The 24,099-nt window shown below is 59.6% G+C and overlaps 1 protein-coding gene and 1 long non-coding RNA gene across 3 annotated transcripts in view; one reads left to right on the top strand and one right to left on the bottom strand.

Annotated features, from left to right (window-relative positions):
* The window catches only part of LOC142020219 (protein eva-1 homolog C-like), a 31,020-nt gene extending 18,097 nt beyond the window's left edge, over nt 1-12,923 (top strand). Inside the window, exons 2-8 of one of the 2 annotated variants that reach the window (XM_075007893.1) lie at nt 2,845-3,044; nt 6,711-6,831; nt 7,422-7,574; nt 8,535-8,678; nt 9,563-9,634; nt 10,953-11,042; nt 12,023-12,923. In XM_075007893.1, coding sequence (XP_074863994.1) covers nt 2,845-3,044; nt 6,711-6,831; nt 7,422-7,574; nt 8,535-8,678; nt 9,563-9,634; nt 10,953-11,042; nt 12,023-12,411 — 1,169 coding nt within the window. In that variant the 3' untranslated portion in view covers nt 12,412-12,923. Of the gene's footprint in view, nt 1-2,844; nt 3,045-6,707; nt 6,832-7,421; nt 7,575-8,534; nt 8,679-9,562; nt 9,635-10,952; nt 11,043-12,022 lie in introns of both variants that reach the window. The other variant, XM_075007892.1, reaches the window with a different exon arrangement.
* Nucleotides 12,924-18,985: 6,062 nt separating this feature from the next.
* On the bottom strand, nt 18,986-24,028 carry LOC142020199 (uncharacterized). Its single transcript, XR_012647300.1, has 4 exons — nt 23,527-24,028; nt 23,119-23,309; nt 19,721-19,815; nt 18,986-19,074 (listed from the first exon to the last, which is right to left on the bottom strand). It is a non-coding gene; the product is annotated as an uncharacterized LOC142020199 (long non-coding RNA).
* Nucleotides 24,029-24,099: the final 71 nt, after the last annotated feature.

The raw sequence follows: 24,099 nt of genomic DNA, 5'->3' as shown, positions 1-24,099 counted from the left end.
GTGTCCCTCGGGCCGGCTGCTCTGTCCGGGCTCTGTTTGGCTCTCTGGGGGGTGGGTGGCTGGCCCCTCTTTCCTGGGCTTGCCCAAGAGGTGGTCCCCTCTGTCGTACAGTTAGGGACCGGTCTCTCTGAGATTCTCGGTTTCTCCAGGACTCCCTCTCCCTCCGGGACTCCCTCTCTCTCCGAGACTCCCTCTCTTTGTGGGGCTCACTTTTAAACCTGGCCCGGCTGTTTGTGAAGTCATCTGCCAGTTTCCCTGCATCATGTGAGTCCCCCGGCTTCCGGTCCACGAGCCACACCCTCAGGTCAGGTGCGCACATCTCGTAGAATCGCTCCACAACCGCCAGCTCGATCAGGTCCTCTACGGACTGGACTCCCATTCCGAACGCCCACTTCTGGTAGTATTGCCTCAGGCGGGCGGTTGTATCTACATGGGTTTCCTCTGGCCTCTTCTGCGCCTCCTGGAACTTCTTCTTGTACATCTCCGGAGTCAGCCCGAACTTACGCAGCAGGGCCTGTTTGAACCGTTCATAGTCCCCAGGCTGCAGCCCCACCAGCTGGCTGAGCACCGCTGCGCCCTTCTGGCCCAGCAAGGGGGTGAGGTGCCGGAGCCACTCATCTGGGGGAACCTCATGCAACTCACAGGCTCGCTCAAAGGAGGTAAGGAACTCGTCCATGTCCCCTGGGTCCTGACACTGGGCCAGCACACGCGTCTCCAAGTGACTGGCCACCCCGAGCCGTCTGGCCCTCTCCCCGCTTACCGCAGCTGGGGCCTCTTGGCGTCTCGCCTCTGCCATGGTTCGCTCATGCTCCCGCTCTCGCTCTCTCTCCTCACGCTCTCTTTCTCGTTCCTGGCGCTCGTGCTCACGCTGTCTTTCCCGTTCCTGGCGCTCACGCTCTCTTTCCCGTTCCTGGTGCTCCAGTTCCTTTAATTTCACCTGGAGTTCCAGCCGTCGCAGCTCTGCGGCGGGGGACTCTGCCCGTGATGGACCACCGGTAGCTGAGCGCGACCTGGCGGGCACCGCGTCTGTCTGACGGTGTCGAGCCCCCGCTCCTGTCAGAGAATCCGAAACGCTTCCCGAGGCTGACCGGCCACTTTTTGCCGGGACAGGCTCTGCCCCCCCGGATCGGTCATTCTCTTCCAGCTGTGCAATCAGCTGGGCCTTGGTCGCCTTCCCCACGGTCAGGCCCCTCTCTCTGCACAGCCCCGCTAGCTCTGCCTTCAGGATTCGGGTATAATCCATCTCCCCGCTATCTCCCGGGGTATCCACTCACCAGCAGCAGCTGCAGGAATGGCTCTGTTCCCCCTCTGGCTCTTGTGAGACTCCTTCCTTCTCTGGTGCTCAGTCAGCCACTGCTGGGAGCTCATCTGTGGGTGCAGTGCATCCCACTCCTGACACCAGTGTGATGGGGTTCAGGGGTCCCCCTGCACTGCACCCCGTCCGCTGGCAGGAGAGACTCTCACTCAGCAGGTACAACAGCAGGTTTATTAGGCAACAGATGTTCAGTTTCTCACAGAAGCAACAGCATAGCAGCCAGAGATAGTCCTTCCAACCTGTCCTGGGGGGAAGACCCCGAGGGGTGCCCCTCTGGGGTGTAGCTTCCCCCTCCTCAGGCTGGCTGCCTTCCAGCTCTCCCTTTTTCTAGCCTCTAACTGCCGCCCCCCGATTCAAAAACCCAGCTCAGCTCCTCCCTCCTCTTTGTTCAGGCAGAGGTGTTATCTGCCAGTTGTAGCCCCAGGGTCATCCTTAGCCACTGGGAGCTGCTGCTTGCCTCTCACATCCAGCCTGACTCACACACGCACTCCCCCCACTCCATCACAGCCCCTTCCCGTGGCAAATCTCTTCAGGGTCAGGCCGGGCTTTCGTGGTGTGTTTTGTATAAGTGACTTGGAGAGGCCTTTAAGACAGGTCCCTCCAGCGCAAACAACGTCTGCTCAGGGCCCCAGGCCCTCTGCTCGGCTGGGAAGCGGGAGAACAAAGCAGCAAGCTGGCCATCGGCACTCAGAATCCCAGGGAAGGACCAGAGCAAGGTGTCTCCAGAGGCAACTGAGCCTTGGTCTATAAGTACCTGAGATCAAGTATACGGGGGTACAACGGGCCCTTTCCTCTGGCAGGCAAAGGTGTAACAAGAGCCATTGGCTGGGCGTGCAAGTTAGAAAAATTTCAGTGGACGTAACTTTTGAAGCGGGAGAGCGATTACCCAGCACATCCGCTCACCCCAGGCTGTGGCAGCGGTAAGTGGGGACCGAATGCCTTGCTGAAAGATGTGCTCCAGCTCAATCAGCAGTCACAGAGCTTCAGGCAGGTGAATTGCAGTGGTCTATTATGCAAAGTAGTACATTATTATACTTGTCCCCTGGCCATAGGAGCTGGGAGTCTATGAGCCCTATTAGTCTGCTTTACCAGTACGTTGGTTATGTCACCAAAAACCTGGAAAACCCCATGCTGGTTCTCTTCAGCTGGACAGTGGGTTAAAAGGTACTTTGTCTCCAGTGCTGGCTTAGTCCTCTCAAGGGCTGAGCAGGGTTTGGTGCTCCTCGCCCAGTGCGGACAGTCCGTCCTGTAACCCGGGGAGAACCAGTACGATTATCTTTCCTGCATCTGCCCCGAGTTTGCATTGGTCTGGAACATTGCTCCAGCAGTTCAGCACCATTTCCACCACCAGGGTCCTGCCCTTTTCTCCTCTACCCCCTGCCCCTGCTGTGAGGGGCCTGGGACTTGTGTTCTCAAGCCCTGGGGCTCTCTAGCACAGCCCACCTCTAAGGACTCTGTTTTATACAGACAAGGTGGGAGCAGCAGGGCCACAGCTCTGCATACAACAGCTCTGTGTTTACTCCTCCCAGGTTACCTTCAGAAGGTGCTGAAGAACCACACGGCCCACGCCTGCGATGGGGAGCAGCTGGCAGTCATTTGTCCCCACAAGACCTCCATTAGCATCCTCTCTGCGTTTTACGGGCGCCGGGTGCCCAGCCAGAACCTGTGCCCAAGCAGTGGCAATCTCTCTGATGAGAGCACCGCGTGCGTCTCTGCCACAGCCCGCCAGGTAAAAGCCAAAGCGTCTTTGAAATTCACAGGCAGCAGCATTCCCCGGGACTGCAGGCAACCAGGGCGGCCTCAGGTGTGGAAGTGTTCAGGCATGGTAGAGCAGATGGTCTGCGCCGCGCCCTGCCCCAGTTTGTCCCCCACATCTGCCAAGTGGTCCCCATCCGTTGAAACCTCAGGTCCCACGCAAACACCAATGGCAGGGTCGGGGGGCCTAGCACAGCCCTGCCCCTTCCCTGCACGTGCAGGGGTTGTGGGTGCTCTTAGCCAGTGGAGCAAGGAAAGGCGCTGAGGCAGTGGGATGGGGTGGGGCTCACCTCCTGCAACTGCACTGGAGGGAACCAGCCGGGGAAGAGGCACCACAGACTCACTGTTCTCCCAGGCGTGTTTGGGGCCAGGCACACAGAGCAGCATTTGGCTGTGTTGGGGGTTAACAGGGGCAGCGGTTACCCCCAGAACGGATTCTGGATGCTGCTCTACCAGTGACTCTTCAGCTTTTGTTCGGGTGACCCCCTCTGCACCGTAAGCCTCTGTGAGTGACCCCCCCCCATAAATTAAAAACACTTCTTAATATATTCAACGCCATTATCAATGCTGGAGACAAAGCAGGGTTTGGGGTGGAGACGGACCGCCCATGACTCCACCGACTTAATAACCTTGTAACCCTCTGGCGGCTCCTGAGCCCCAGTTTGAGACCCCTGCCCTACAACAGCCTGCCTATCGCCCTGCTTCCCCAGGCGTCAGTTTCCAGGGGTGTTAAGGAAACACAAAAAGACACAGCTATAAACTTCCGATAAGGTCACTGGCACACTGGGCTTGCAAAACCGAGCGTCTTTTGTGAACATAGCTACTGCCTCCCGACACGGCACACCCCGAGCATTCAAACACGCACGAAACCCCCGGGACACACATCAGCTGCTGCCAGGCAAGTGGCCAGCGTGTAGCAGCTTACGGACAGTACTGCCCCTTTCCAGACCCCTGTGCCCCTTTCTCTTCCCTGCCCCACGCTTCACTCCCCCTAAAACCAGCTTGCTTACAGAATCAGACAGAGAACGACTGCAGTGTTCCGGCCCCCTCGTACTGAGCCTTGCTGCTGCTCACTTTACCATCTAGTTATCAAAGCAATTGGACTGTACATATTGTGCGTATATTTCACTGTGAGACCTCAGCCTGTTTTGTCACCTGTGAGCCTCCTCTGGCATCTAAGCCCGGCTGTCCAGTACAGAGCCCCTGAATCCTTACCACGAACGGCCTCCTTGGCACATTTAGAACTACAGCGGGTTGTAACACACACTCAGCAGCTTGTAACACTAAAATCGAGAGGTCAGATGAGGTATTTTGTCTAAAGCATCTTTAAGTTACGCATATTCATAAGACAGTCTCCATAAAGCAGGAGGGGGGCCATGACATGCAGCTAGTACCCATCACCAGTGGGCTGTCGCTGTGGGAGCAAGAGCCCAGCACCCCTCTGCTAACCTTGGCATATTTGGTCAGCATTGCTTCCTTCAGCGCAAAACCAGGGGCTAGGAGCCACAGCTTATTGCTAGCGGCTGCTGTGTGGTGGCCCCTGGAGGCAGCGCTGGGGCTGCCTGGCTCTCGCTAGCACAAGGATGTCTGTAAAACCAAACGCAGCTCTCGTCAGGGACGGCCAGCGCTGCGGCCAGTGCTGCAATGGTCTTTGCTGGTTGAGCTGGGTGTCTGTGAAGGGCAGAAGTACCTCCTGGCAGCCAGTGCATGTCACAGGCTGCGCTGCTGAGAATCTCTTCACTGGCCCGCTGCTGACACTGGTGCTGCTGGGGCAGCATTTGCAATGCAAGACAGACAATGAAATGTCAGGCTTTAAACGTGTGCGAAGCCTCCGAGGCAGGGCCCTGTTTCAGAGCCTGCTGCCTAGTGGCTGCAGTAAAGGAACTGGGCCGGGAGAGCCTGAACCAGGCGTGCAGAAACAGCAGCACCTGTTCCCGGCACTGGACAGGTTCTCAGCTTAGGGGCCCTTTGGCCGCTCTGCGGATGAGCTAAGCTCTCGAGAGCGCTCAGACTGTCTCAATGTCTCTACCTGGACTCCAGGGGGATTAACAGGCAGATGCAGCATGCAGCAGCCCTGCGTCTCCTTCTTTTACAACACGAAGCACTAGAATTGTCTGCAGAGGTGACTCTCTCCGCGGAGGGCACTGGAACGAGCCGAGCTGTGAGCCACAGGGGCAGCTCTGTCACTGGAACAAACTGGAAAGCCCCAGGAGCTGCCAGTGGAAACTGTGCTGCAAGCCCCATGTAGAATGGGATCCGGGGGAGCTGGGCATGGTGCAGCCGCAGAGAAGACACTGGCCACGCACAAGAGGCAGACAGAGCGACTGGGCACAGCTCAGCGGGAGGGGTGGAGACCCTTTGGCACAGAAGCGCTGTCTGCACAATTGCTAGGAGGCGAGGGCTCCTCACACGCCTGCTCCCCTGGGTAACGCCCCGGTGAGAGGAGCGTGCCGACTGGGCGGGTTTGGAATGGCGGGAGGGGTCCTTGTGGCAGCTCCTGCGCGGCTTTCCCTAGGCCGGGGAGCGTTGTCCTTATGCTGAGCACGGGGCACCGGCTGCATTCGCTCCTGTTGAAGCAGGCTGAAGGGCGCTCAGTCAGACCCTGCAGTACAAGCGTGCGAAGGAACGCCAAGCTGGCGGCGCCCCGGTTAAGAGCCTGCCCAGCTGGAGTCTCCGGTGCCTTTTCATCCTGACGGCCGTACAGATGGAGGAGCGGAGGCGCACACGCATTCCCACAGACGTCGCTCTGCTCAGGGGCGGCACGGCCCTCCTCCCTGCCCAGGGCTCTCCTCCATGCCTGGCCGGGCCTCGGGGATGGGCCTGCCTCTCTTGTTGCCTGGCACCACCACGTCCCGGGGCAAGGCAGCCGGTGGGGCTGGCAGGCGAGCTCACATTCCTGTGCCTGGGCGGGAGGGGAGGACGGAGCTGCTTACAGCCGCAGAGGACGGGCGAGCCGTGCAGAGCTCCTCTCTGCCTCCCGCCCCGTCCCGCCCCACCTCAGAGCTGGAGCCAGCGTTGGCATCCCACTTAACTAACGTCAGAAGGGTGCTGCTGGTCAGCCTACAACCCAGCCACCGCCCGACCTCCAGCTGCAGCGCAGGCGGGGAGGGTACAGCCCTAAAGATGGGAAAGGGGACGGGTAGTGGTTCGCTGCGGGGTGGGTGAGTTGGAGAAGAGGGTGCAAAGCCCCTGCCCAGGGAGCTGCAGGCTGGGAGAGTGAACCAGCTGGAATCGCTCCCCTCCTCCTGCCCCGACCTCCTCTAGAGCTGAGCTCAGGAGTGGAGAGGCCCACGCAGGGCTCAGCTCCTCCTGGCCAGTGCGCCGGGCTGAGGGACCTTGAGCTTCCCAGAGCACGGCACAGGCCGAGGAGCATGCAGGCTGTGGGGAGCTCTGCAGCCGGGGGGCGGGTCTCCACACAGCACCGGCAGTGGGAAGTGCCCCTCTGCGGGGGGCTGTGGAGGAGCAGTGGGGCTAGGGAGGGGGGAAGGGGCCAAGCAGGGACAGGACGGCGAGAGGGGGAGCATGGGAAGGTCCCTGGGGCCCAGCTGCGCTGTCTCAGGGTACCCTGGGTATGCCAGGGTGTCCTCAGGCCTTCCTCAAATCACGCCTGTCTCCCCTATGCCCCCGCCTGCCGCAGAAGCTGCTGGACGAGTGCCAGGACCAGCGCTGGTGCCAGTTCTCTGTGCACAGCCCCGTGTTTGGGCCTGACCCCTGCCCTGGGACACACAAGTACCTGATCGTGTCATACAAGTGCCGCCCAGGTGAGCTCCGCGCGTGGCTCTCCAGCGCACAGGAGGGCGGCGCTGGGCATCCTCTGGGTCTTGGGTCGGCTGCTGGCGCAGTCGGCACTGCCGGTGTGCTGGAGCCGTTCCTCTTGGACACATGCTGTCAGTTCAGCCCGCCGGGGTCCTGGCCACGCCATCCTTGTCCTGGCAAGAGAGGGAGATTGCAGTCGCTTTGCTTGGCTGGCGAAAGCCCTCCCAGGCCTCGAGCCAGACCCGGCCCTCTGGGGTCGTGTGCCGTGCAGTCCCTAGGGTCTTCGGGAAGGCTGCCACCGACTTTGGTCACACAGCTAAACGGGCAAAGCAAAGTTTGCACAGACCCCGTAATAGGATGTCGCGCCCTGCCACAGCCTAACAAACAGCTCCTGCGTTTGCCCGCTGGTCGCCAGCCAAGGGGATTGCCAGGCGCTGGTTCCGCCGTGGTCGGGGTTTTACACGCTGGCTGGGGCGCGGCGCTTGTGGGCCAAGAGGGAGGCATACGGAGCTGCTGCTTCAGAGAGGGCCCCACCAGGTTGCTCTCGGCCTGTCTGACGGGCTGCAGCCGAGTGCCGTGTGCTGTCCGTTCCCAGCTAACCACCGCGTTAAGACCGTGTGCGAGAACGACAAGCTGACGCTGCAGTGCAGGGCTAAATCCGTCCTGGCCATCTACTCCGCCAGCTACGGGCGCCCCGCCCGGGGCAAACGGGAGTGCGACGCGGCGAACGGGGCCGGCCCCGGTGTCGGTATGTGGGGAAGGTGGGAACCAGAAAGCTGGGCCCCGTTCACTCAGCAGAGGCTGGAGCACATTGCCAGGGCACGCTGCAGAGGGGGCACCATGCTCCGGGCCACGCTGAGGGCTGGAGGGGGGATCGTGCCAGGGTCCAAGCCATACTGGGGGGATGGTGGGAGGCCATGCCATGGGCTGAGCAGTGCCGAGGGCTATGGGGGGGCACCATGTCCCAGGCGGTGCTGAGGGGGGCACACCATGGCTGGGGGCGCTGAGGGCTGGGATGGGCACACCATGGCCGGGGGCGCTGAGGGCTGGGACGGGCACACCATGGCTGGGGGGTGCTGAGGGCTGGTGGGGCACACCATGGCTGGGGGGTGCTGAGGGCTGGTGGGGCACACCATGGCTGGGGGGCGCTGAGGGCTGGGATGGGCATGCCATGGCTGGGGGTGCTGAGGGCTGGGATGGGCACACCATGGCCGGGGGGGCACTGAGGGCTGGGGCGGGCACACCATGGCCGGGGGCACTGAGGGCTGGGGCGGGCACGCCATGGCTGGGGGTGCTGAGGGCTGGGATGGGCACACCATGGCTGGGGGGCGCTGAGGGCTGGGGGGGCACACCATGGCTGGGGGGCGCTGAGGGCTGGGATGGGCACACCATGGCTGGGGGGCGCTGAGGGCTGGGGCGGGCACACCATGGCTGGGGGCACTGAGGGCTGGAGCGGGCACACCATGGCCGGGGGCGCTGAGGGCTGGGGCGGGCACACCATGGCTGGGGGCGCTGAGGGCTGGGGCGGGAACGCCATGGCCGAGGGCACTGAGGGCTGGGGCTGGTGCGGGGCTGGTGACGAGGCCCTGCCCGGGGCTCGGTCGGGGCACACCTGGGTGCCCGGCACAGTGAGACGGGATGCTGAGCTGGGCCGCGAGGTTGCGGCGGTGGTGCTCAGCAGGCGGGTGACGCCGGCTGGTGTTTGCAGAGTGCCTGGCACCGGACGCCCTGCGGAGGGTCTTTCGGCAGTGCCACCGGAGGCAGAACTGCACCGTCGTGGCGAGCAAGGCCAGCTTTGGCGACCCCTGCTTCCCCGGCGCCAGGAAACAGCTGCGCGTCTCCTACACCTGCGGTAAGAGGCCCCGGCAGCCTGGCCTGCCCAGGGAGGGGCTGGGCAGACCCCAGCTGGCACTCCGGGGCGAGCCGTGGGGCCTAGGGCTGGCCCAGAGCATGGCTGCAGAGGCTGCCGTGGGGTGGGGGTCCGGTTAGATGAACGCGGTGCTGGCGCCCGCCATCGTCAGCTGGCCGAGCACTATGGGAGCAGCCGCACAGCCGGGCCCCCGGGCATGGGGCTGGCACGCTGGCTCGTCCTTGTGTGGCGCGGCCCTGGGGAGGGCTGGAGCTTCTGGCTGTACAGACACGGCTGGAAGGAGACCCCTGAACGTGCCCGTCAGATGAAATGGTTTTGTCTTGGTCAGTCACAAATCTGAGTCTCCCATGAAAGCAGAGAAACCTCCAGGCAGGCAGGGCACAGGCAGGCTCTGCACAAGCTGCCTTCCGCCCCTGCTGCCCCACCGGCTCCCCCACCTAACTTCCTGCTGACCGGCGGCGCCCCCAGGACCTCATACAAGGGTCTTGCCCCCTGGTCCTGCCGTACCCCCCTGCCAGCCCACCGGCAGCCTGCTCTCCGCCCGCTGCAGACGAGGACGCCCCCCATGGCGCCGGACGTGGCTCCCTGCCCTCCTGTCTTCGGTGGCCACGGGCAGAGTTTACCGAGCCGGGAACCCCCACCCCGCCCCGGGGCCACACAAGGCTGGCGTTTGGGCCGCCTCCCCGCCCGCTGCGCTGACTGAGGGGAATGGCTTGTGTGTTCGTTTCTGGCACTGCGGGCTGGGCTGACTCTGGCCGCACACCCCTCTCCTGAGGAACCTGGGCAGTCCCCATGTCTCCTCTCCCTGCCCTGGCCAGGGGCTCTGCCTGAGTGGGCCTTTCAGCACCTCTCCCTTCTCATTCCAGTGCCCAGGCAGCTCCTGGAGGAGGTGGGCCAGGATGCCCCAGACCCCTTCTCGCTGGCGGACTACACTCACGGTAAACCCCTGCTGGCCCCTGTGCCGCAGAGGCTAAGGAAGGCTCCCAGTCAGTGTCAGCCTGGGGCCCCCTCGACTCCTGACCATGGGTGCCTGCCCCAGGCTGGCTCCTCTCCCGGGGTGCACTGGAAGGCTTGCCCAAAACCTGCTCCTGCTCCGCCGTGAAGCTGGGGCGTGCCCATGCCCAGCTCTGCCACCCTCCGTGGGGAATGACGGCCAAGCCCCGGGAAGGGCAGCAGAGAGCTAAGTCAGGGCTTCCCCCACCCTGGCTGGTGCTCTGGGCCCCGAGGTCGGATTCATGCCCTGTCGCGGATGTGCTGAGAGCAGGAGGGCTGTTCCCTATTGCTGCCACAGTCGGTGTCACCTGGGAGTGGGGAGCTGCCTGGCCTTGAGCGCCCCAGCCTGGGATGCCGTCAGGGCCACGCAGCACTGTCTTTGCTCTCTTCCTGCTGCTCCAGCTGCGCCCTCCCTGGCCCCTGCACTGCCCTGGAGCAGCCCCTCTGTGCTGGCTCTCTCCCAGGGGGCTCCACCTTCTCCTGGAGGAGGGGGCAGATCCGGCTCCCCATGGGTACCTAGGGCTGGGCCAGGAGCATTTCGCCAGTGCCTCAAGGGGCGCACCGCTGCTTGGTGAGCCTGGCTCGGTGGTGTGGTTGTAGCACCCGCACGGCGGCTGCAGCTGTGGCCACGAGGTTGCACGGGACGCGCCAATGAACAGGAGAAATGGCAGCAGGCGGGAGGTGCACGAGAGCTTCCCGCCCCCATCCCCGCGCTCAGCGTTGCAATGAGCTTTCGTGAGCAGAGCCACAGGGGCAGTGCTGGGAGGGAGACAGAGCCGATGTGGCCCAATGGGCTCAGGAGGTCTCCGGAGGGGAGCTGGGCCAAGGACGGCCTGGAGAAGTGAGCAGCACAGCGGGTAGGAGGGGCGCAGAGGCCCGCAGAGGTGAGGTGCCACAGTGCAGCCCAAGGGCCCAGGCGAGGCAGGCAGCCAGGGCAGGGCAGATCCAGGGGTGAGAGGCGTAGCCGGGCACCAAGGAAGCCCAGCAGGAGCTGAAGGAGGAGGTTTGGCACCTGCCCTGGAGGAGAGCGTGGTGGAGAGCGAGGTGCAGGCCATGGGAGGAACGAGAGTGGCCCGGAAGGAAGGACGCAGGGAAGACGGGTGTGCAGAGCGCCCAGAAGCAGAGACCAGGGAGGGGGTCGGCGTGAAATCTGGCAGCTGTGAGGGTACAGGCGAAGGGTCAGGCCCACAAAGAGAAGGGCCCTGAGCAGCAGCTCGTCCCTGGGCCCCAGCCAGTAAGACCATGTCCCCTTGTTCACTGCAGGTGGCTGGTACCGTGGGCCGAGGCTGGCCAGGCTCCGGGAAGATCTGATGATTTTTACTAGCTCTCTGGAAACATTTGCCCACCTCTGGGGTACGTGACGTCTCCAAGCAGGCGCATGGCGCTCTGCGGGGAGCGCGTGGGCGAGCGTCGCCTTCCAGCCGGTTTCTCTCGCTGGCACCTGCTGGAAGAGACAGGTCCCTTCGGGGCACCCAGCGAACAGCCCACGCCTCCCCGCGCTCCCGCCATGCCCAGCAGTGCCCCTGGGTCATTGGAGCCGCACACAAGATACAGCCACAAGGATGGGCAGCGTCATGGGGACCCATTCGCTCTCCCTCTGGCCAGGAGGCAGTGCCCAGTCTAGCCGAGAGGGCTGGCACTTCATGCGGGTGATGCCTGCTGCACGCCTCACTCCTCTGGGGCGAACAAAGGCACCAGCCTAGTTGATGAGGGGTCGGAAGTCCAGGGCCATCCCCGCTTTCTGGGGTGTGTGCACTGCAGGCGTGTTGACGGTTTCCTGGCTGTTGTCGCTGGAGCCAGTCAGGGCCGAGGTCCCTTAGCCCTGGCTACGCGTGCTGCAGTCACACACCGCTGGTCACAGGGTAGGCAGACCCCTGGCTTTTGCAGGGAACTGAGTTTCATCTCCGCAGTAGAGGACGAGGCCGGCGCCTCACTGGTTTATAGCTCAGCCCCCTGAGCTGGGTCCAGGCCCTGGTACCACTTGGCAAACCAGGCCTCCAGGCTGTGCTGGTCAGACTGTCCTGCTGCAACAAACCACTGTCTTCCAGCCCAGCACCCTCTTTCCTGCGGGGACCAGTGGCAGAGGCTGCTGAGGAAGGGGTAACAATCACTTCTGTCCGAAGCCCCTGCGCGGCGATCGTGGGGAACAGGGGAGATTCCTTCCTGACCCCTGTACCATGAGGACTGAGGGTCCTTCTGCTTTAACTTCCCTCCTCCCCCTTGCTCTTGTGCTTGCCCAGCAGCGCTCTAAGATTGGTACCTCACTACAGAGAGAATGACCCTCCAGGAGTCATTCGCCTGCTCTAACAAGGCATCTGCACCTCTCTCCCTAGGTGTCCCCGAGAAAGTGGGCCTCTATTTTCTGTGTGGGGTCTCCGGGGGCCTGGTGTTCCTGCTTTGTATCTTCACCCCCAAAATGGCCTTCATACAGGACATGAAGCAGGTCTTCAGGGGCTCGGGCCTGGGGAGCCGTTCGGAGCTGAGCCAAGCCAAGCTACGGGATGACCGCAATGAGGACAACCACGACGACGACAGCTCCTCGGACTCCTCCTTCCGCCACCTCACCCGCGCCTACCGCGCCTCCGACAACATCTTCAGCCCGGAGCTGACTGCGGCCATGGGGGGCACCACCGAGCACAGGGCCCAGGAGGGAGAGGAGATCTGGATGCTCAGAGAGTCCAGCCCCTATGCCATTCACAAGCTCAAATCTGCCACCAAATGACAACGAAGGGCAGTGAGCCAAGCCACCATTGGTGCCACTCCAGCGAGCAGCTTGTCCTTGTTACAGAGCCGGGGGTTGGGCGGGGAGGGCGCTTTTCCTCTCTGGGGACTCGAACTCATCACAGTTTAGGGCACATGTGCAATGAGTGGGGTGGTAACGCCTGGGCCGACAGCGATCTGCCATGATTCAAGCAAAGCTCAGCAAGCTCCCCGACATTCCGTGACCTCCTCCAAGGAGCTTCCTGCGCCAGAAACCACACGGTCCTGCCTGTCATCACCCCAGGAGAGCACATCTGTTCGGCCTGGCAGGCGCTGCCCAAGAGGAAAGCTGGTTGGAGAAATTTGGACATAACCGTATTCCATCAGAAGGGCCCGGTCTGCAGGAAGCAAAATGTGCCACAGGGTTGGTTGATTGACTGATTGCTGCCGGCCCACAACCTCGTTTAGGATGAAATACAGAGGGAGGAAAGAGCATCTTGGAGTGTTGCAAGGGTCATTTCCAGCGCTTTCAAAATGAAGCATTTTGATGGGGTTTTTTTGTTTGTTTTGAAACAACTTCTAGTTTCCTTTTTTGTTGCATTTTGTAGGATACGGGGTATGAGGCTGCTGCTGGGCTCGGAGTCGTTCACCCTGGGAACTCTCAGCAAAGCCAGCTCAGCTGCCCTTGCCACGTACAGAGCAAGAGGTGCCCCCAATAGCCATATCCACGCTGTCCTGGGCTTTGTAGCCCCAGCTGCTGCTAGCCCGTCAGTGCAGAGCAGTGGGACAGCTTCCTCGATTATTGGGCAAAATGCCACCCTCGCTGTTGCCTTGGGGGTTAATCAGATGGCCAGCGCTCCCCACACTTTCCTAGGCTTTCAACCTCCAGCACAGCTGGAACCAAAATGACTCATGTGGCATTTGACCAGATTCAGCTCTGGGCTTTTGTCAGCCCCTGTTGTTCCCGGGGGTCCCTGGTAAGCCTGGGTGAAGTTAGGGCTGCTGTGAGGAAGGCTGTTTCAAGGGCAGAGGCGTTAGTTGGTGGGTTTAAAGCAACTAACCAATCCTCTGCCAGATGACACCTTACAGCCGTACACTTGGAATGATGGAGGTAAACTCGCTCAGGAAATGAAGACTGAGCTTAGTGTTGATTTCAAGGGCGCATCATTTCCAGCTCAGCGCGGGAATGGCTGACACACGCAGGCATCTGGCACTCCACTCATGCCTGGCAGCACAGGGCACCTGAGTCAAGAGGGGCAACTCCTGCGCTTGCTTGAGACATGGTGTAGGCGGAGGGTCCCCCCGCCGGGCTGCTCTGCAACTGTGGGGCCGACGTCCGTTCCTCCCTCATCTCACACATCAGGGCAGAGCTCTCCTGGGTGGCATCCGCTGGGTCCTCAGCCAGCTTTGAGGGGCAGCAGGCGCTGGGCAGGGTTCTCTGCTCGGTGCCCCCCTCCCGTTCCCTCCTTTTAAACCTGTGACCCTCACCGCCCGGCCCTAGCGGTTTTTATTTGTCCTAAGGTTTCAATGGAGTCTGGGTCCTGCAGCCGCTCCCGCTAGGCTGGGGAAGGGGCCTGGGTGGATAGACTTAGCCTCACCACCACCTCCAGTGGCACTCAGGTAGCGTCCCCGCGCTTGCTGGCGGGCCAGGAAGGTGTTCCCATGAGGGAAGCGCAATCTGCCAGTGGTGGGGGGACCTGTATCCGCAGGCCCCATCGTTTGAGGGTATTTGGCTCCCAGGCCTCGTTCTGCCCAGCTCTGTGGGCTCCGTCACCACTCAGCCACTTGATGCCCCTGGGGCTGGCCACAGGAGGGCTGCGTGGGTCCTAGCTGCCTCTGTGGCAGTGAGGGGCGGGGGAACAATATGGAGCTGCTTGGGAGTGGAGGACATGGGACGAGGGAAGAATAGGCCAGGCCAGGGAGGCCAAGCAGGGGAAGGAGTGGGCCCTGGGGCGACATGGGCGTGAAGCCTGGGCAGGGTCCCCGGCAGAAGAGGTGGGACAGGGAGCCTGCCTCTCCCCGAGGCAGCATCACCCGCTGTTTGTGCCTGGGTCTTGTGTGCCATGTGAGGGACTTACTGGCCCAGAGTGACGTGATTTGGCATTCCTGATACATGCCCCAGAAATACCATTTGTATGGTAACGTCAGGCATGTCTGAAAAGTAATGTCATTCCGTGCTCCAGGCCAATCCCCTCCTTACACGGAAATTGGTGCCTGCGGCAGCAGCTGCTACTGCTATAGATACCTCCTGCAGAAATTCCTCAGCCTCAGCTGAGCTGAGTAAATAGACCTAAGGTTCCTCCTTCTTTATCAACAAGAACACGAAACCAGTCCCAAACTCACCTGCAGACTTGGCTTTGGCATCTCAGCAAGGCCCAAAGTTCATGGTCTCATACAACTGGGTAGTTCTTATGCAAGATAAGAAAAAACATTTCTGACCCTTGTTTAGCACCTTAGCCTAGAAATGTCATAAACCCATGTGCAAAATCCTGCATCAATGCACACTGCACCTCAGAACTCGTATGTATTATTATAGCATCCATAGCAGCCCTGTCATGATCCCCGTGTAATCAAGGGGAGAGATTTTTTGGCCTTTGTGAAATGCACTGAGGTGAAAATATGTAAAACGAGCTCCTCGGTAAGCTGTGTGCTTGTGGGGCCACTCAGGAGAGATTCAGATGCCACCCAGGTGATTATCAGAGCACCCACAACCAGGTTTTTTTATTCTACTGGTGGTGCACATGAGCATAGGCCTCAGTGCACATAACAAAATTTATTCTGCCCTGGGTGGAAAGATTAAAGGGAATATTTTATGTGACTTCCCTGGACAAACCTGCTTCTTCTGGGATGCACACAGCCCAGAGGAGATGACGTGAAAGCTAACAGCTACGCAAAAAGGAGCAGGTCCTTTGTACCACAATAATTGGCAAAGGATTGTCACAGTGCTGAGTCCTGCATCAGTTTTTAAACAAAAGACCCGATTACAATGCATAAATCCAAGGGGGATTCATCGGCCAGCTGTCCAGCCACTCTGCAAGGAACAGCCCCCGTGCAATCAATGGCATTGTGCCCATTTGCCCCCATTTCCGATCTGTCCCGTTATTCTGAATCTGCCACCACCAGAGAAAGCAAAATCTGAGTCCCTCTTTCTCTACTCATGCGATTCAGCAGCAAGCAGCCGTAACGCCAATCAAAGGGGAGGGGAGGCTTGGTCTCTAACCCCTTGTCATCATGAGGACAATGGCACCAATGGCCTGTCTCCATCCAAGTGAGTCTTTTCTTGACTTAGCTGCCTTTGAACGAGGCCCTTTGCTTTCAGCACGTTTCCTGGTCGGATGCAGAGCAGTGCCCGGAGCACCTGCATCCCCTCAGCTGTAACCTGAACAGCCACAGGGACCTGCTATGCACAGGGCAACTAGGGGCTGAGGACCAGAGCCACTGAGTCAAGCAGCCAGCCGCTGCCCTGAGGATAGAAACTTGCCCTGCACCAGCCATGTAATGCCCCCCACCCGACTCCACTCAGTCCACTGCCAGGAGGGTGGAAGCATTTGCGGGGTTCAAAAGGACACAAGCGCAGAGCACTCTTAGCACACTCGGGGGGCAGGATGGGGCCAGTGTTAGAGCTTGGCCAGCTGGGGTTCCATTCTCTACTCTGCCACAGACCTCCCGTGTGACCCTGGGCAAATCACCCTGGATGTGTCTTTCCAGACTCCTGGCAGCGAGGGGGGTGCCTCTCCCTGCCCCTCCTTGGCCCAGTCTCCTGCCCGTCCCCAGTTCCTGCTCCTGTGCCTGTTGGGCTGAGAGCAAGCTCGAGAGAGCTGATCCCAGGGGCTCAGGAGCTGAGAGAAGGCCCCGGCCCACAAGCTGGCACCTCATCCCTTGGTAAATAGTGTGGTGATAAGGCTGATGACTTGTGGCTAGTACTTCGCCCAGGCACCAGCTGTTTGTGACACGCTCACACCAGACAGCCTCCAGCTCTGGGTCCCCCTGTGCCAGCCATTTAGCCCGGTGCCCTTCAGGACGGAAGAGCCGCTGTCCCTCCATGCGCCTCAGGAGCATGAAACAAGCACACATCCGTGAGCCCAGCCCAGGGCAGAGTGGTGCCGAAGCACTGCAGATGTGTGCGGTCAATGCACTGGAAAGGCACACGCCCTCACTGCCGCACAGGGATTCTCCTGCTGCAGTGGCAGACAGCTGGGGGCCTGGCTTCTCCGAAAGGGCAGCCAGGGCCGAGCAAACCACATCCGAGCTTGTGAGGCCAGCTGGGAGGTCTCTGGCCTGAGCAACTCTGCACTGGCGGGGGAACTCCTTTAGGAGGGCAGAGGGTGTCTCCAGGGGCATTTCTGCAGCGTTATGACACCTTGGCACCACCTTGATGCAAGAGAGGAGTGGGCCTGACTGCTGGCATGTCCAGTGAGCACACAGACCCTTTTCAGGAACAACTCAGGCACGCGCAGCAGGTAATGCCTCCTTGGGGAGAGGCTGGCTCCCACCTCTCCTGCCGGGGCCCTGCCCACGCTGCACCGCAGGTCCCCTGTCCTCCACTGCTCAGTCCCTTCCCCACTCGGCCACCCCCTACTCCTAACATCCACCCCCAATGTTATCCTGCTCCCTCCTGCGCAGGGCTGTTGGGACAGGAGAAGGGCAGGGAGGCTGCTGGAGGAGCAGGTGGAGGGGGGTGCTGCAGCACTGCCAGCTGGGAGGCTGAGCAGGGGGTAGGCATGTGGGGCCACGAGAGCTGGGGAACTGGGGGAGCTGGAGCAGGGGTCTGGGAGGCCAAGGGATGGGGGTGCTGGGCCAGGAAGCAGAGCAGAGGCCGGGGATTGGGGCTGCTTGAGGCAGCACCGACTACTGGCCACGCTAGGCACACAGGCGCAGCACAGGGCACTGCTGAATTTGGGGCAGAGCGGTGCCCGCAGCAGCTGTGCACTCTGTGCCTGTGGATGGCCCGCCGGGGTTCATGTCCCTGACCCAGAGCCCTCGTGCTGGGGAGACGCTGCTTAGGCGGAACAGTGGCAGAAACCTGGCAGCCAGGACTGCACGTGTCAGCTGTCGCTGAGCTCAGCTGGAGAGGACGAGCCCTTTAAATTGACACTAAAACTCAAGAGTTTGTTTCTTACGTGACTTTACCCCCGTCATTCCGAATTTATGGCTCTAAAGTGCTATACGGCCCAGAGAGACAGAATGTTTTATCACCTTAAAACCACCAGCAAATGTACCCTGTCCTTGAAGCAGTCTTCTGACCACAGCCCCAACCTCACCCTGCCTTTCCCGGCACCCCAGGGAACGGCAGGAGGTAACAAGAGTGCAGAGATCAGTCTGACTGAGCGCCATATGAGTCATCTGACATTCCTATGTCCCAGCTGTGCAGGGGCACCGGCAGGGCGGGCTAGGGGGGCTGCAGCACCCCTGAAGTTTGAATCCCTGGGTTTCACATTTGAGGTGTGCTTCAAAGGCCTGCCCTAGCCCCAAGGGCAGCTCTTAACTGCAACAGGGCTTGTGCTGCTCCCAGCTTTACTTTGGGGCAGGGAGTTTGTTTCTAGTCATCGGGAGGCAGGGAGACGAAGGGTCTATCTATGCTTACTGCGTGTTCGACGCGCCACGATCCATCCTCCAGAGTTCGATTTTGTTGCGTCTGTGAAGACGCGGCAAAATCAATCTCTCTGGTCTCAGCTGTTGACTCTGATACTCCACATGATGGGGACATCAGCGCGAGCCCACAGAGCCCCGATCTATACAAGGGAACAGTCGTTCCTGCTATTTCGATTCTAGCTACACTAATGGGGTGGCTAGGATTGCAGGTCTGGGATCGACTCTCTGCCCTTGTGTAGAGCAGGCCCCCGATCACGAAAGGTCTGTCATTCAGGTAAGTGGAGGGTTGCTAGGTGCCCATGGGAACTCTGCAGGGTACGCCACTTAGAACACAGGACCCCAAGGGTAGGAATGAATAGAGGTGTGCTCCAGGCGACTGTCTTGGAACCAGGGCTGTTCAACACAGTCATAAGTGACCTTGGAAAAGGGGTAAGCAGAGAGGTGGCAAAATCTGCAGGTGATACAAAATTAGGGGGCACCTCAGCCAGCCTGAGAAGTCCCACACCCAACGCCAAACAAAAATCACCTGATCACATCTGACTAAACACTTCCTTTCCACGTACATATTGGTATGCCCAGGTCCTCTTGTGGCCCGGATGTTTACTGGATTCACTGAGCCCTGCTCAAGAGTAAAACATCTCTGTCTCCCTGCTCCACCACACAGAAGAAAGCCCCCCAAGCAGGTAACTGCTTCAATTGAACAGGTCCCTCTCTCTTCCCATTGGCTCACCTGGCAGCTTGCCAACAGAGAACCCACCCTCTCCGGGTTTAACCCTTTGCAGGCACTCATTCATGACACGCCCCTTTCCCTCTCTCATTCGTTTTCTTTTCTGTTTGCTGCTTTTTTCACTTTTCCTCTTGCTGTGTCCTGCTTTCCAGGCTTGGATCACTTTCTAACCCCCTGCCCGGCCATCCTGAACTCCCCAGCACTCTACACTTTCTAACTGTCTTTTGCCATGGGACGCCAAGCATGAGAGGCACGATAAAGAGTATAAAGAAATTTACGACAGACATTCAGGGAAGAATATTCCTCCTAGAGGTTGTTACATTGGGTCCATGTTGCATTAATTGCTTGTGACGCCATCCGCACTTCCTGCAACGGGAGAGAGAGATTGAAGTCAGCGTAGCGTCTACATCCACCTTAGCAATCAGATACCACCCAGAGCTCATTGCCACATCGCCAGTGGCTCCCCATTACGAGGGCCTGTCCTGCTTCCCCTGGGACAACGATGGCAGGAGGCCTAGCAAAGACCAGGCATAGGTAATGTAGCCACCTGTTCTCAGCAGGGCCGGATAATGTACTGGTTACACTACCACAGTCTAGGGGAGCCAAGGCAGGTAGCTCAGAGGTCTGTCTCTGGGCAGTGCTCCCTGCATGGCAAAGGGTGGGTGAGGGGTGTGCAAGCAGCTGTCCTAGGTGCCCTGCAGCGCATGGAGGCCACTGAGCGCAGGGTGCAGCTCTGGAGCAACTCACAGCAGTCCCCTCAGCTGGAGCAAGAATCACCCCGGCTCTGTCCTGCAGTCGGGCACGAGTGGGGCCCTGCAGAACCTGCTCTGGCTGCTGTTGTGCCCAGGACGCCTGGCGGGTGAAGCAGCCTGCTGCTGTGTGCTCCCACTGCCCAGAAGCCTGCAGGCCTGCAGAGAATTGAGCCTCATGTCATTGGGAAGAGACCCCCTCCCCAATTTCCTATTGGTGTAGAAGGGGGAATAACTCACGCCCGTCACCCCCAATAAAATACCTTCCAGAGCTCGACTCTGCTCCCTCCGCCTAGCCTCCTCCATGTACTCGTCATGACCAGCCGTCACACTGATGTAAGCGAGCCTCTGCCTCAGCCTGCAATTGACAAGTGTCATTACAACCTGCGGGGTTGAGAGAGATGGGCTGGGGATTCAGATCTCTGATACCTCTGTGTCACCCAAACGGGGCAGGTCAGAGTTGCCTCCCTGAAACTCCTCCCACCCCGGGATGGCCCTGGATACAGGCCTAGAAAGGTGTGTTTGTGTTTCGGCTCAGGCCAGAATCTCAGCAGAGCAGCAGATCTCACAAGGGATCTCACCCGGTGAGGTTTCAATCTCATTTCACAGCATGGCTTAAAGGCTGGTAGCCAGCCAGCCCTGGGTGCCAAGGAAGTCCCTTGCACAGCAGTGGGAACCGGCAGAGGGAGGACGAGGCAGGCTCCCACAGAGAACACAGGGATTTCATAGCCCCCTCTTAAGGCATGCGAATTTAATACCACAGAACCTGACATGGGTCAAGGAGGGCCCAGGGGCTGGGAACTGGTCCCGCTAGCCCTGGGGAGAGCTGGCAGGACACCAGCCTGGTGACCGGCTGAAAATCAGGGCCTGAGCGTTAGCCCTGCTGGGGCCTGTCCCTTAGCCCCACACCAAACCTCAAAGTCTAGCCCTCAGGGTATACCCTGCACGGGAAGGCAAGTGGTAGCCTGAATTCCTGGTCGGGCTAGCACCTCCCTCGCCAGGCCCAGCTTTGCGTAAGAGGCAGCGCCAGAAGCAGGGGCTCAGCTGGCACAGTGAGGCATCCAAGCAATGCGTTTTCACTTGGCGTCTGGCATGCCCTACAGCCCTGACCTGGCTACTGGGGAAGGTGGCGATTTTCCTGCACAGCTATGTCTTGGTCACTAGATAGTCACGAAGAATACAGAGCAAGTGTAAAGCACTACGCAGGTTTCTGACAATGTCATTAGTAGTGATCACTTAATTATTGGTTGATAATGAACAAAGCTCCCCAGAGCAACCGAGCATCCTTTGAAAAGAGGAATTTAAGCCAGGGCGGCTGGCAGCACAGACCTCAGCTAGGAGTGACTGACAGGTAGAAGAAAGAAAGGGACAGGCCACAGGGGTGGGAGGGTGACGTTTTTCAATGGCAGCTGCTAGAGAAAAGGAACCAGCTGCAAATCAGAGGAATTTCACCTCTGCGTCCCGCCGCCCCGCTTGAATAAAACGGTTTCCCCCAAAGCTACATACCACTGTATGAATCTGTCTAGCATGCTGGGGGAACGGAACGATCCACTGCCACCAGTCATGAAAACTACCACCGGTGAGAAGTCGGACTAAATTTTCTGGCCATGAAGCAGAGCTGGCGCTGGAGCTGGTGAGGCACAGCTGGGTTACCTGTCCCACTTGTGTTTCCCAGATGCTCGCTCCTTTTCTGTGGTCTGGACTCTGAATCTCCAGGGAAGGTATTATTATGACTCGGGAGCTGAAGACAGAGTAGCTAGCACCTCCCCCAGGGATCACCTTTCCTCCTCTCACTTTCCTGAGCTGCTAAGGACCTGCCCTTCTGGAGTTTAAACACCTCCACTGAATGGATGGGCTGGGGCTCAGCCCTCCCCTGGCTCACTTTACAATCTGCTGCACTTTAAACTGCTACAGCAAAGCACCCAAGGCTGCAAGTTTTGAGCACGAGCTTTCGTGAGCACAGACTCACTTCATCAGATGCTCACAAAAGTTTTGAGCATGAGCTTTTCTGTTAGTCTATAAGGTGCCACAGGACCCTTTGTTGCTATTACAGATCCAGACTAACACGAGTACCCCTCCGATACAAGGCTGTAAGACTCTCTGCAGTGAAGCTCGGGGACATGCTCCAGGGTACCATCCTAGGCAAACAATGACAAAGACTGACTTTCACTTCTCCCCCAACACACCCACTGGCCTTTCTGCATTCCATCCCTCCAAGCCCCACACTTGACCCTCACTTCCCACGGACGGTCCTAGTCTGCCTTCCCACAGCAGCTTGGGCTGTTGTCCCTCATCCTCGGCTGGCTCTATTCTCCAGCCACCACACTCAGAACTCACTTAAAACCACTACCAGCACCCAGAGCAACCAGCTGCGCACACTACCCTGCCAGACTACGCCACTGCGCTGGGCTGGGTCACAGAGGTTCCCTTGCATGGTGACAAGTATCAGAGAGGTAGCCGTGTTAGTCTGTAGCTTCGAGAACAACAGGAAGTCTTGTGGCACCTTATAGACTAACAGATATTGGCCGTGTCTACACTAGCCCCAAACTTCGAAATGGCCACACAAATGGCCATTTCGAAGTTTACTAATGAAGCACTGAAATGCACATTCAGCACTTCATTAGCATGCGGGCGGACGCGGCACTTCGAAATCGACGCGCGTCGCCACCGCGCGGCTCGTCCCGACGGGGCTCCTTTTCGAAAGGACCCCGCCTACTTCCAAGTCCCCTTATTCCCATGAGCTGACGGCCATTTCAAAGTTTGGGGCTAGTGTAGACACGGCCACTTTGGAGCATAAGCTTTCGTGGACAAAGACCAGCTTCATCAGATGCATGAGTGGGGGGTGGGGTTTCAGGGGGTATTTAAAGAGTGAGGTCCCAGTAAGAGGGAGGCCAGAGCTGACAAGGTCTATTCAGCAAGGTGGAAATGGCCCAGTATCAACAGTACTTCTCAAGAGTTAAAAACAAGTCAGATTGGGGTGGGGGGGCAGATGTGAGCCTTTGTCAGAGTCTAATGGGGAGCTATTAGCACCCAGAGCAGAGTAACTGCCTTTGTAAACTGCGAGCCGCTTCCAGTCTCTGTTTAATCCTTGGTTAATGGAGTCAAATTTGCAAATAAATTGCAGCTCAGAGATTTCTCTCTCCATTTGATTTTTGAAATTCTTTTGTTTCAGGACTGTCACCCTTAAATCTGCCACTGAGCGTTCAAGGAGATTGAAGTGCTCGTGCATTTGACGAAGTGGGTCTTTGCCCATGAAAGCTCATGCCCCAAAATATCTGTTAGTCTGTAAAGTGCCACAAGATGTCTTGTTGCTCTCGAAGAACATCACTGGCCATGCACTTGACCAAGGAGGAATAAAATTGCGCTGCCCATCACAGCTCCTTCTGGGTCGGTGCAGTTTACATTCCACATTGCACTACCCGGGACTGGGCCTGAGGGCTCAGCCTAACCCGCCACAATCTGTGTGCAGCAAGAAATGGACAGAAAGGGGACGACAGCGAGGAACTGCTGTCCAGGGGAAAGGCTAGGGGTTTCTTTTCTAAAGCGCTGCACCCTTCTCCAAAGGGACTGCACCCTGCCTACCCTGAGCCCTGGCTGCAGAACACGAACCACAAGGCACTGCATTGCCAAACAGGCGTCAGCTGTTTCTTATGCAGATTACCTTATGGCTTGCTGACACACCCCAGTGAGGCAGCAGCAGGGAGTGCGTGTGTGTGATGTCACACATGGCCAGGAGGATTAGAATTCATACCACGCTGCTCCAGCTCAGCAGTTAGGGAAGTACAATTACGTACAGTAACAGCACTGTCACACTTTCGATGATTTGCCAGTGGCACTGGGCGTGCAGGAGACCTATAGACCAGGAAGGACTAAAGTCAGCATCGGAAAACCAAACACAGATCGCTCAGCACAGCCAACTGGAAAGGAATGTAATGAAACCACAGGAGCGCTACCATGGCAGACGCCCCATGCGCCCACAGTAAGGGCTCGGGTTCCCTGGCCATTCTCCCCTTTGCTTGCGTCCCCACTTGCGGGTAAGCCGCTGGAAGCCCAGAACAGCAAAGAGCACCTGCGCCGAGTGTGAAGAAGGGCAGGCCCCTGGGCGTGGTGAGAACCTCTTGGATCCCTGCTCCACGGTCACCCCGCAGATGGACGCAGGGCCTGGGCTCGTCTCCTGTTGTCTGTCGCTCTTTGCCCGACACACCCCCTAGAAAGCACTCACTGGGCAACAGCGGAGTCGCCCTCGGGGGAGTGAGGGCTGCCGACTCCCCCGAGTAGGGCGAGGGGATGGCCTTCGGCTAGCAAGGGCTGCCTGGGGCAGCACCCGGCTCCGTGGGGGGCAGGTCCGGGTCCCTGACACGGACCCCTGGACGGCCCAGCACTGCGACTAACAGCTCATGCCCGTGCAGCGGGCGCCCCCGAGCGCGAAGCAGCAGCGCGCGGGGGAGGGCGGCCCGAGGCAGGAAGCCGAGTCAGGGGACGCACAGCTGCGCCAGCCGCACGTGCGATGGGGCGGAAAGCCCAGCCCAGCCCACGTTCAGCCGCGGGGTGCGAGCCCAGCCGAGCGCACAGGGCGCTGGGTCCCGGGGCGGATGCCGGCCCCTGGCCCCGCTGCGTGGGGGGGGGGGAGGGGAAGTGCAGC

The sequence above is a fragment of the Carettochelys insculpta genome, chromosome 13 (genome assembly GCF_033958435.1).
Source record: "Carettochelys insculpta isolate YL-2023 chromosome 13, ASM3395843v1, whole genome shotgun sequence".
NCBI lineage: Eukaryota > Metazoa > Chordata > Testudines > Carettochelyidae > Carettochelys > Carettochelys insculpta.
Note: the sequence above shows the minus strand (reverse complement) of the source record. Positions and strands in the feature narration are given on the sequence as shown.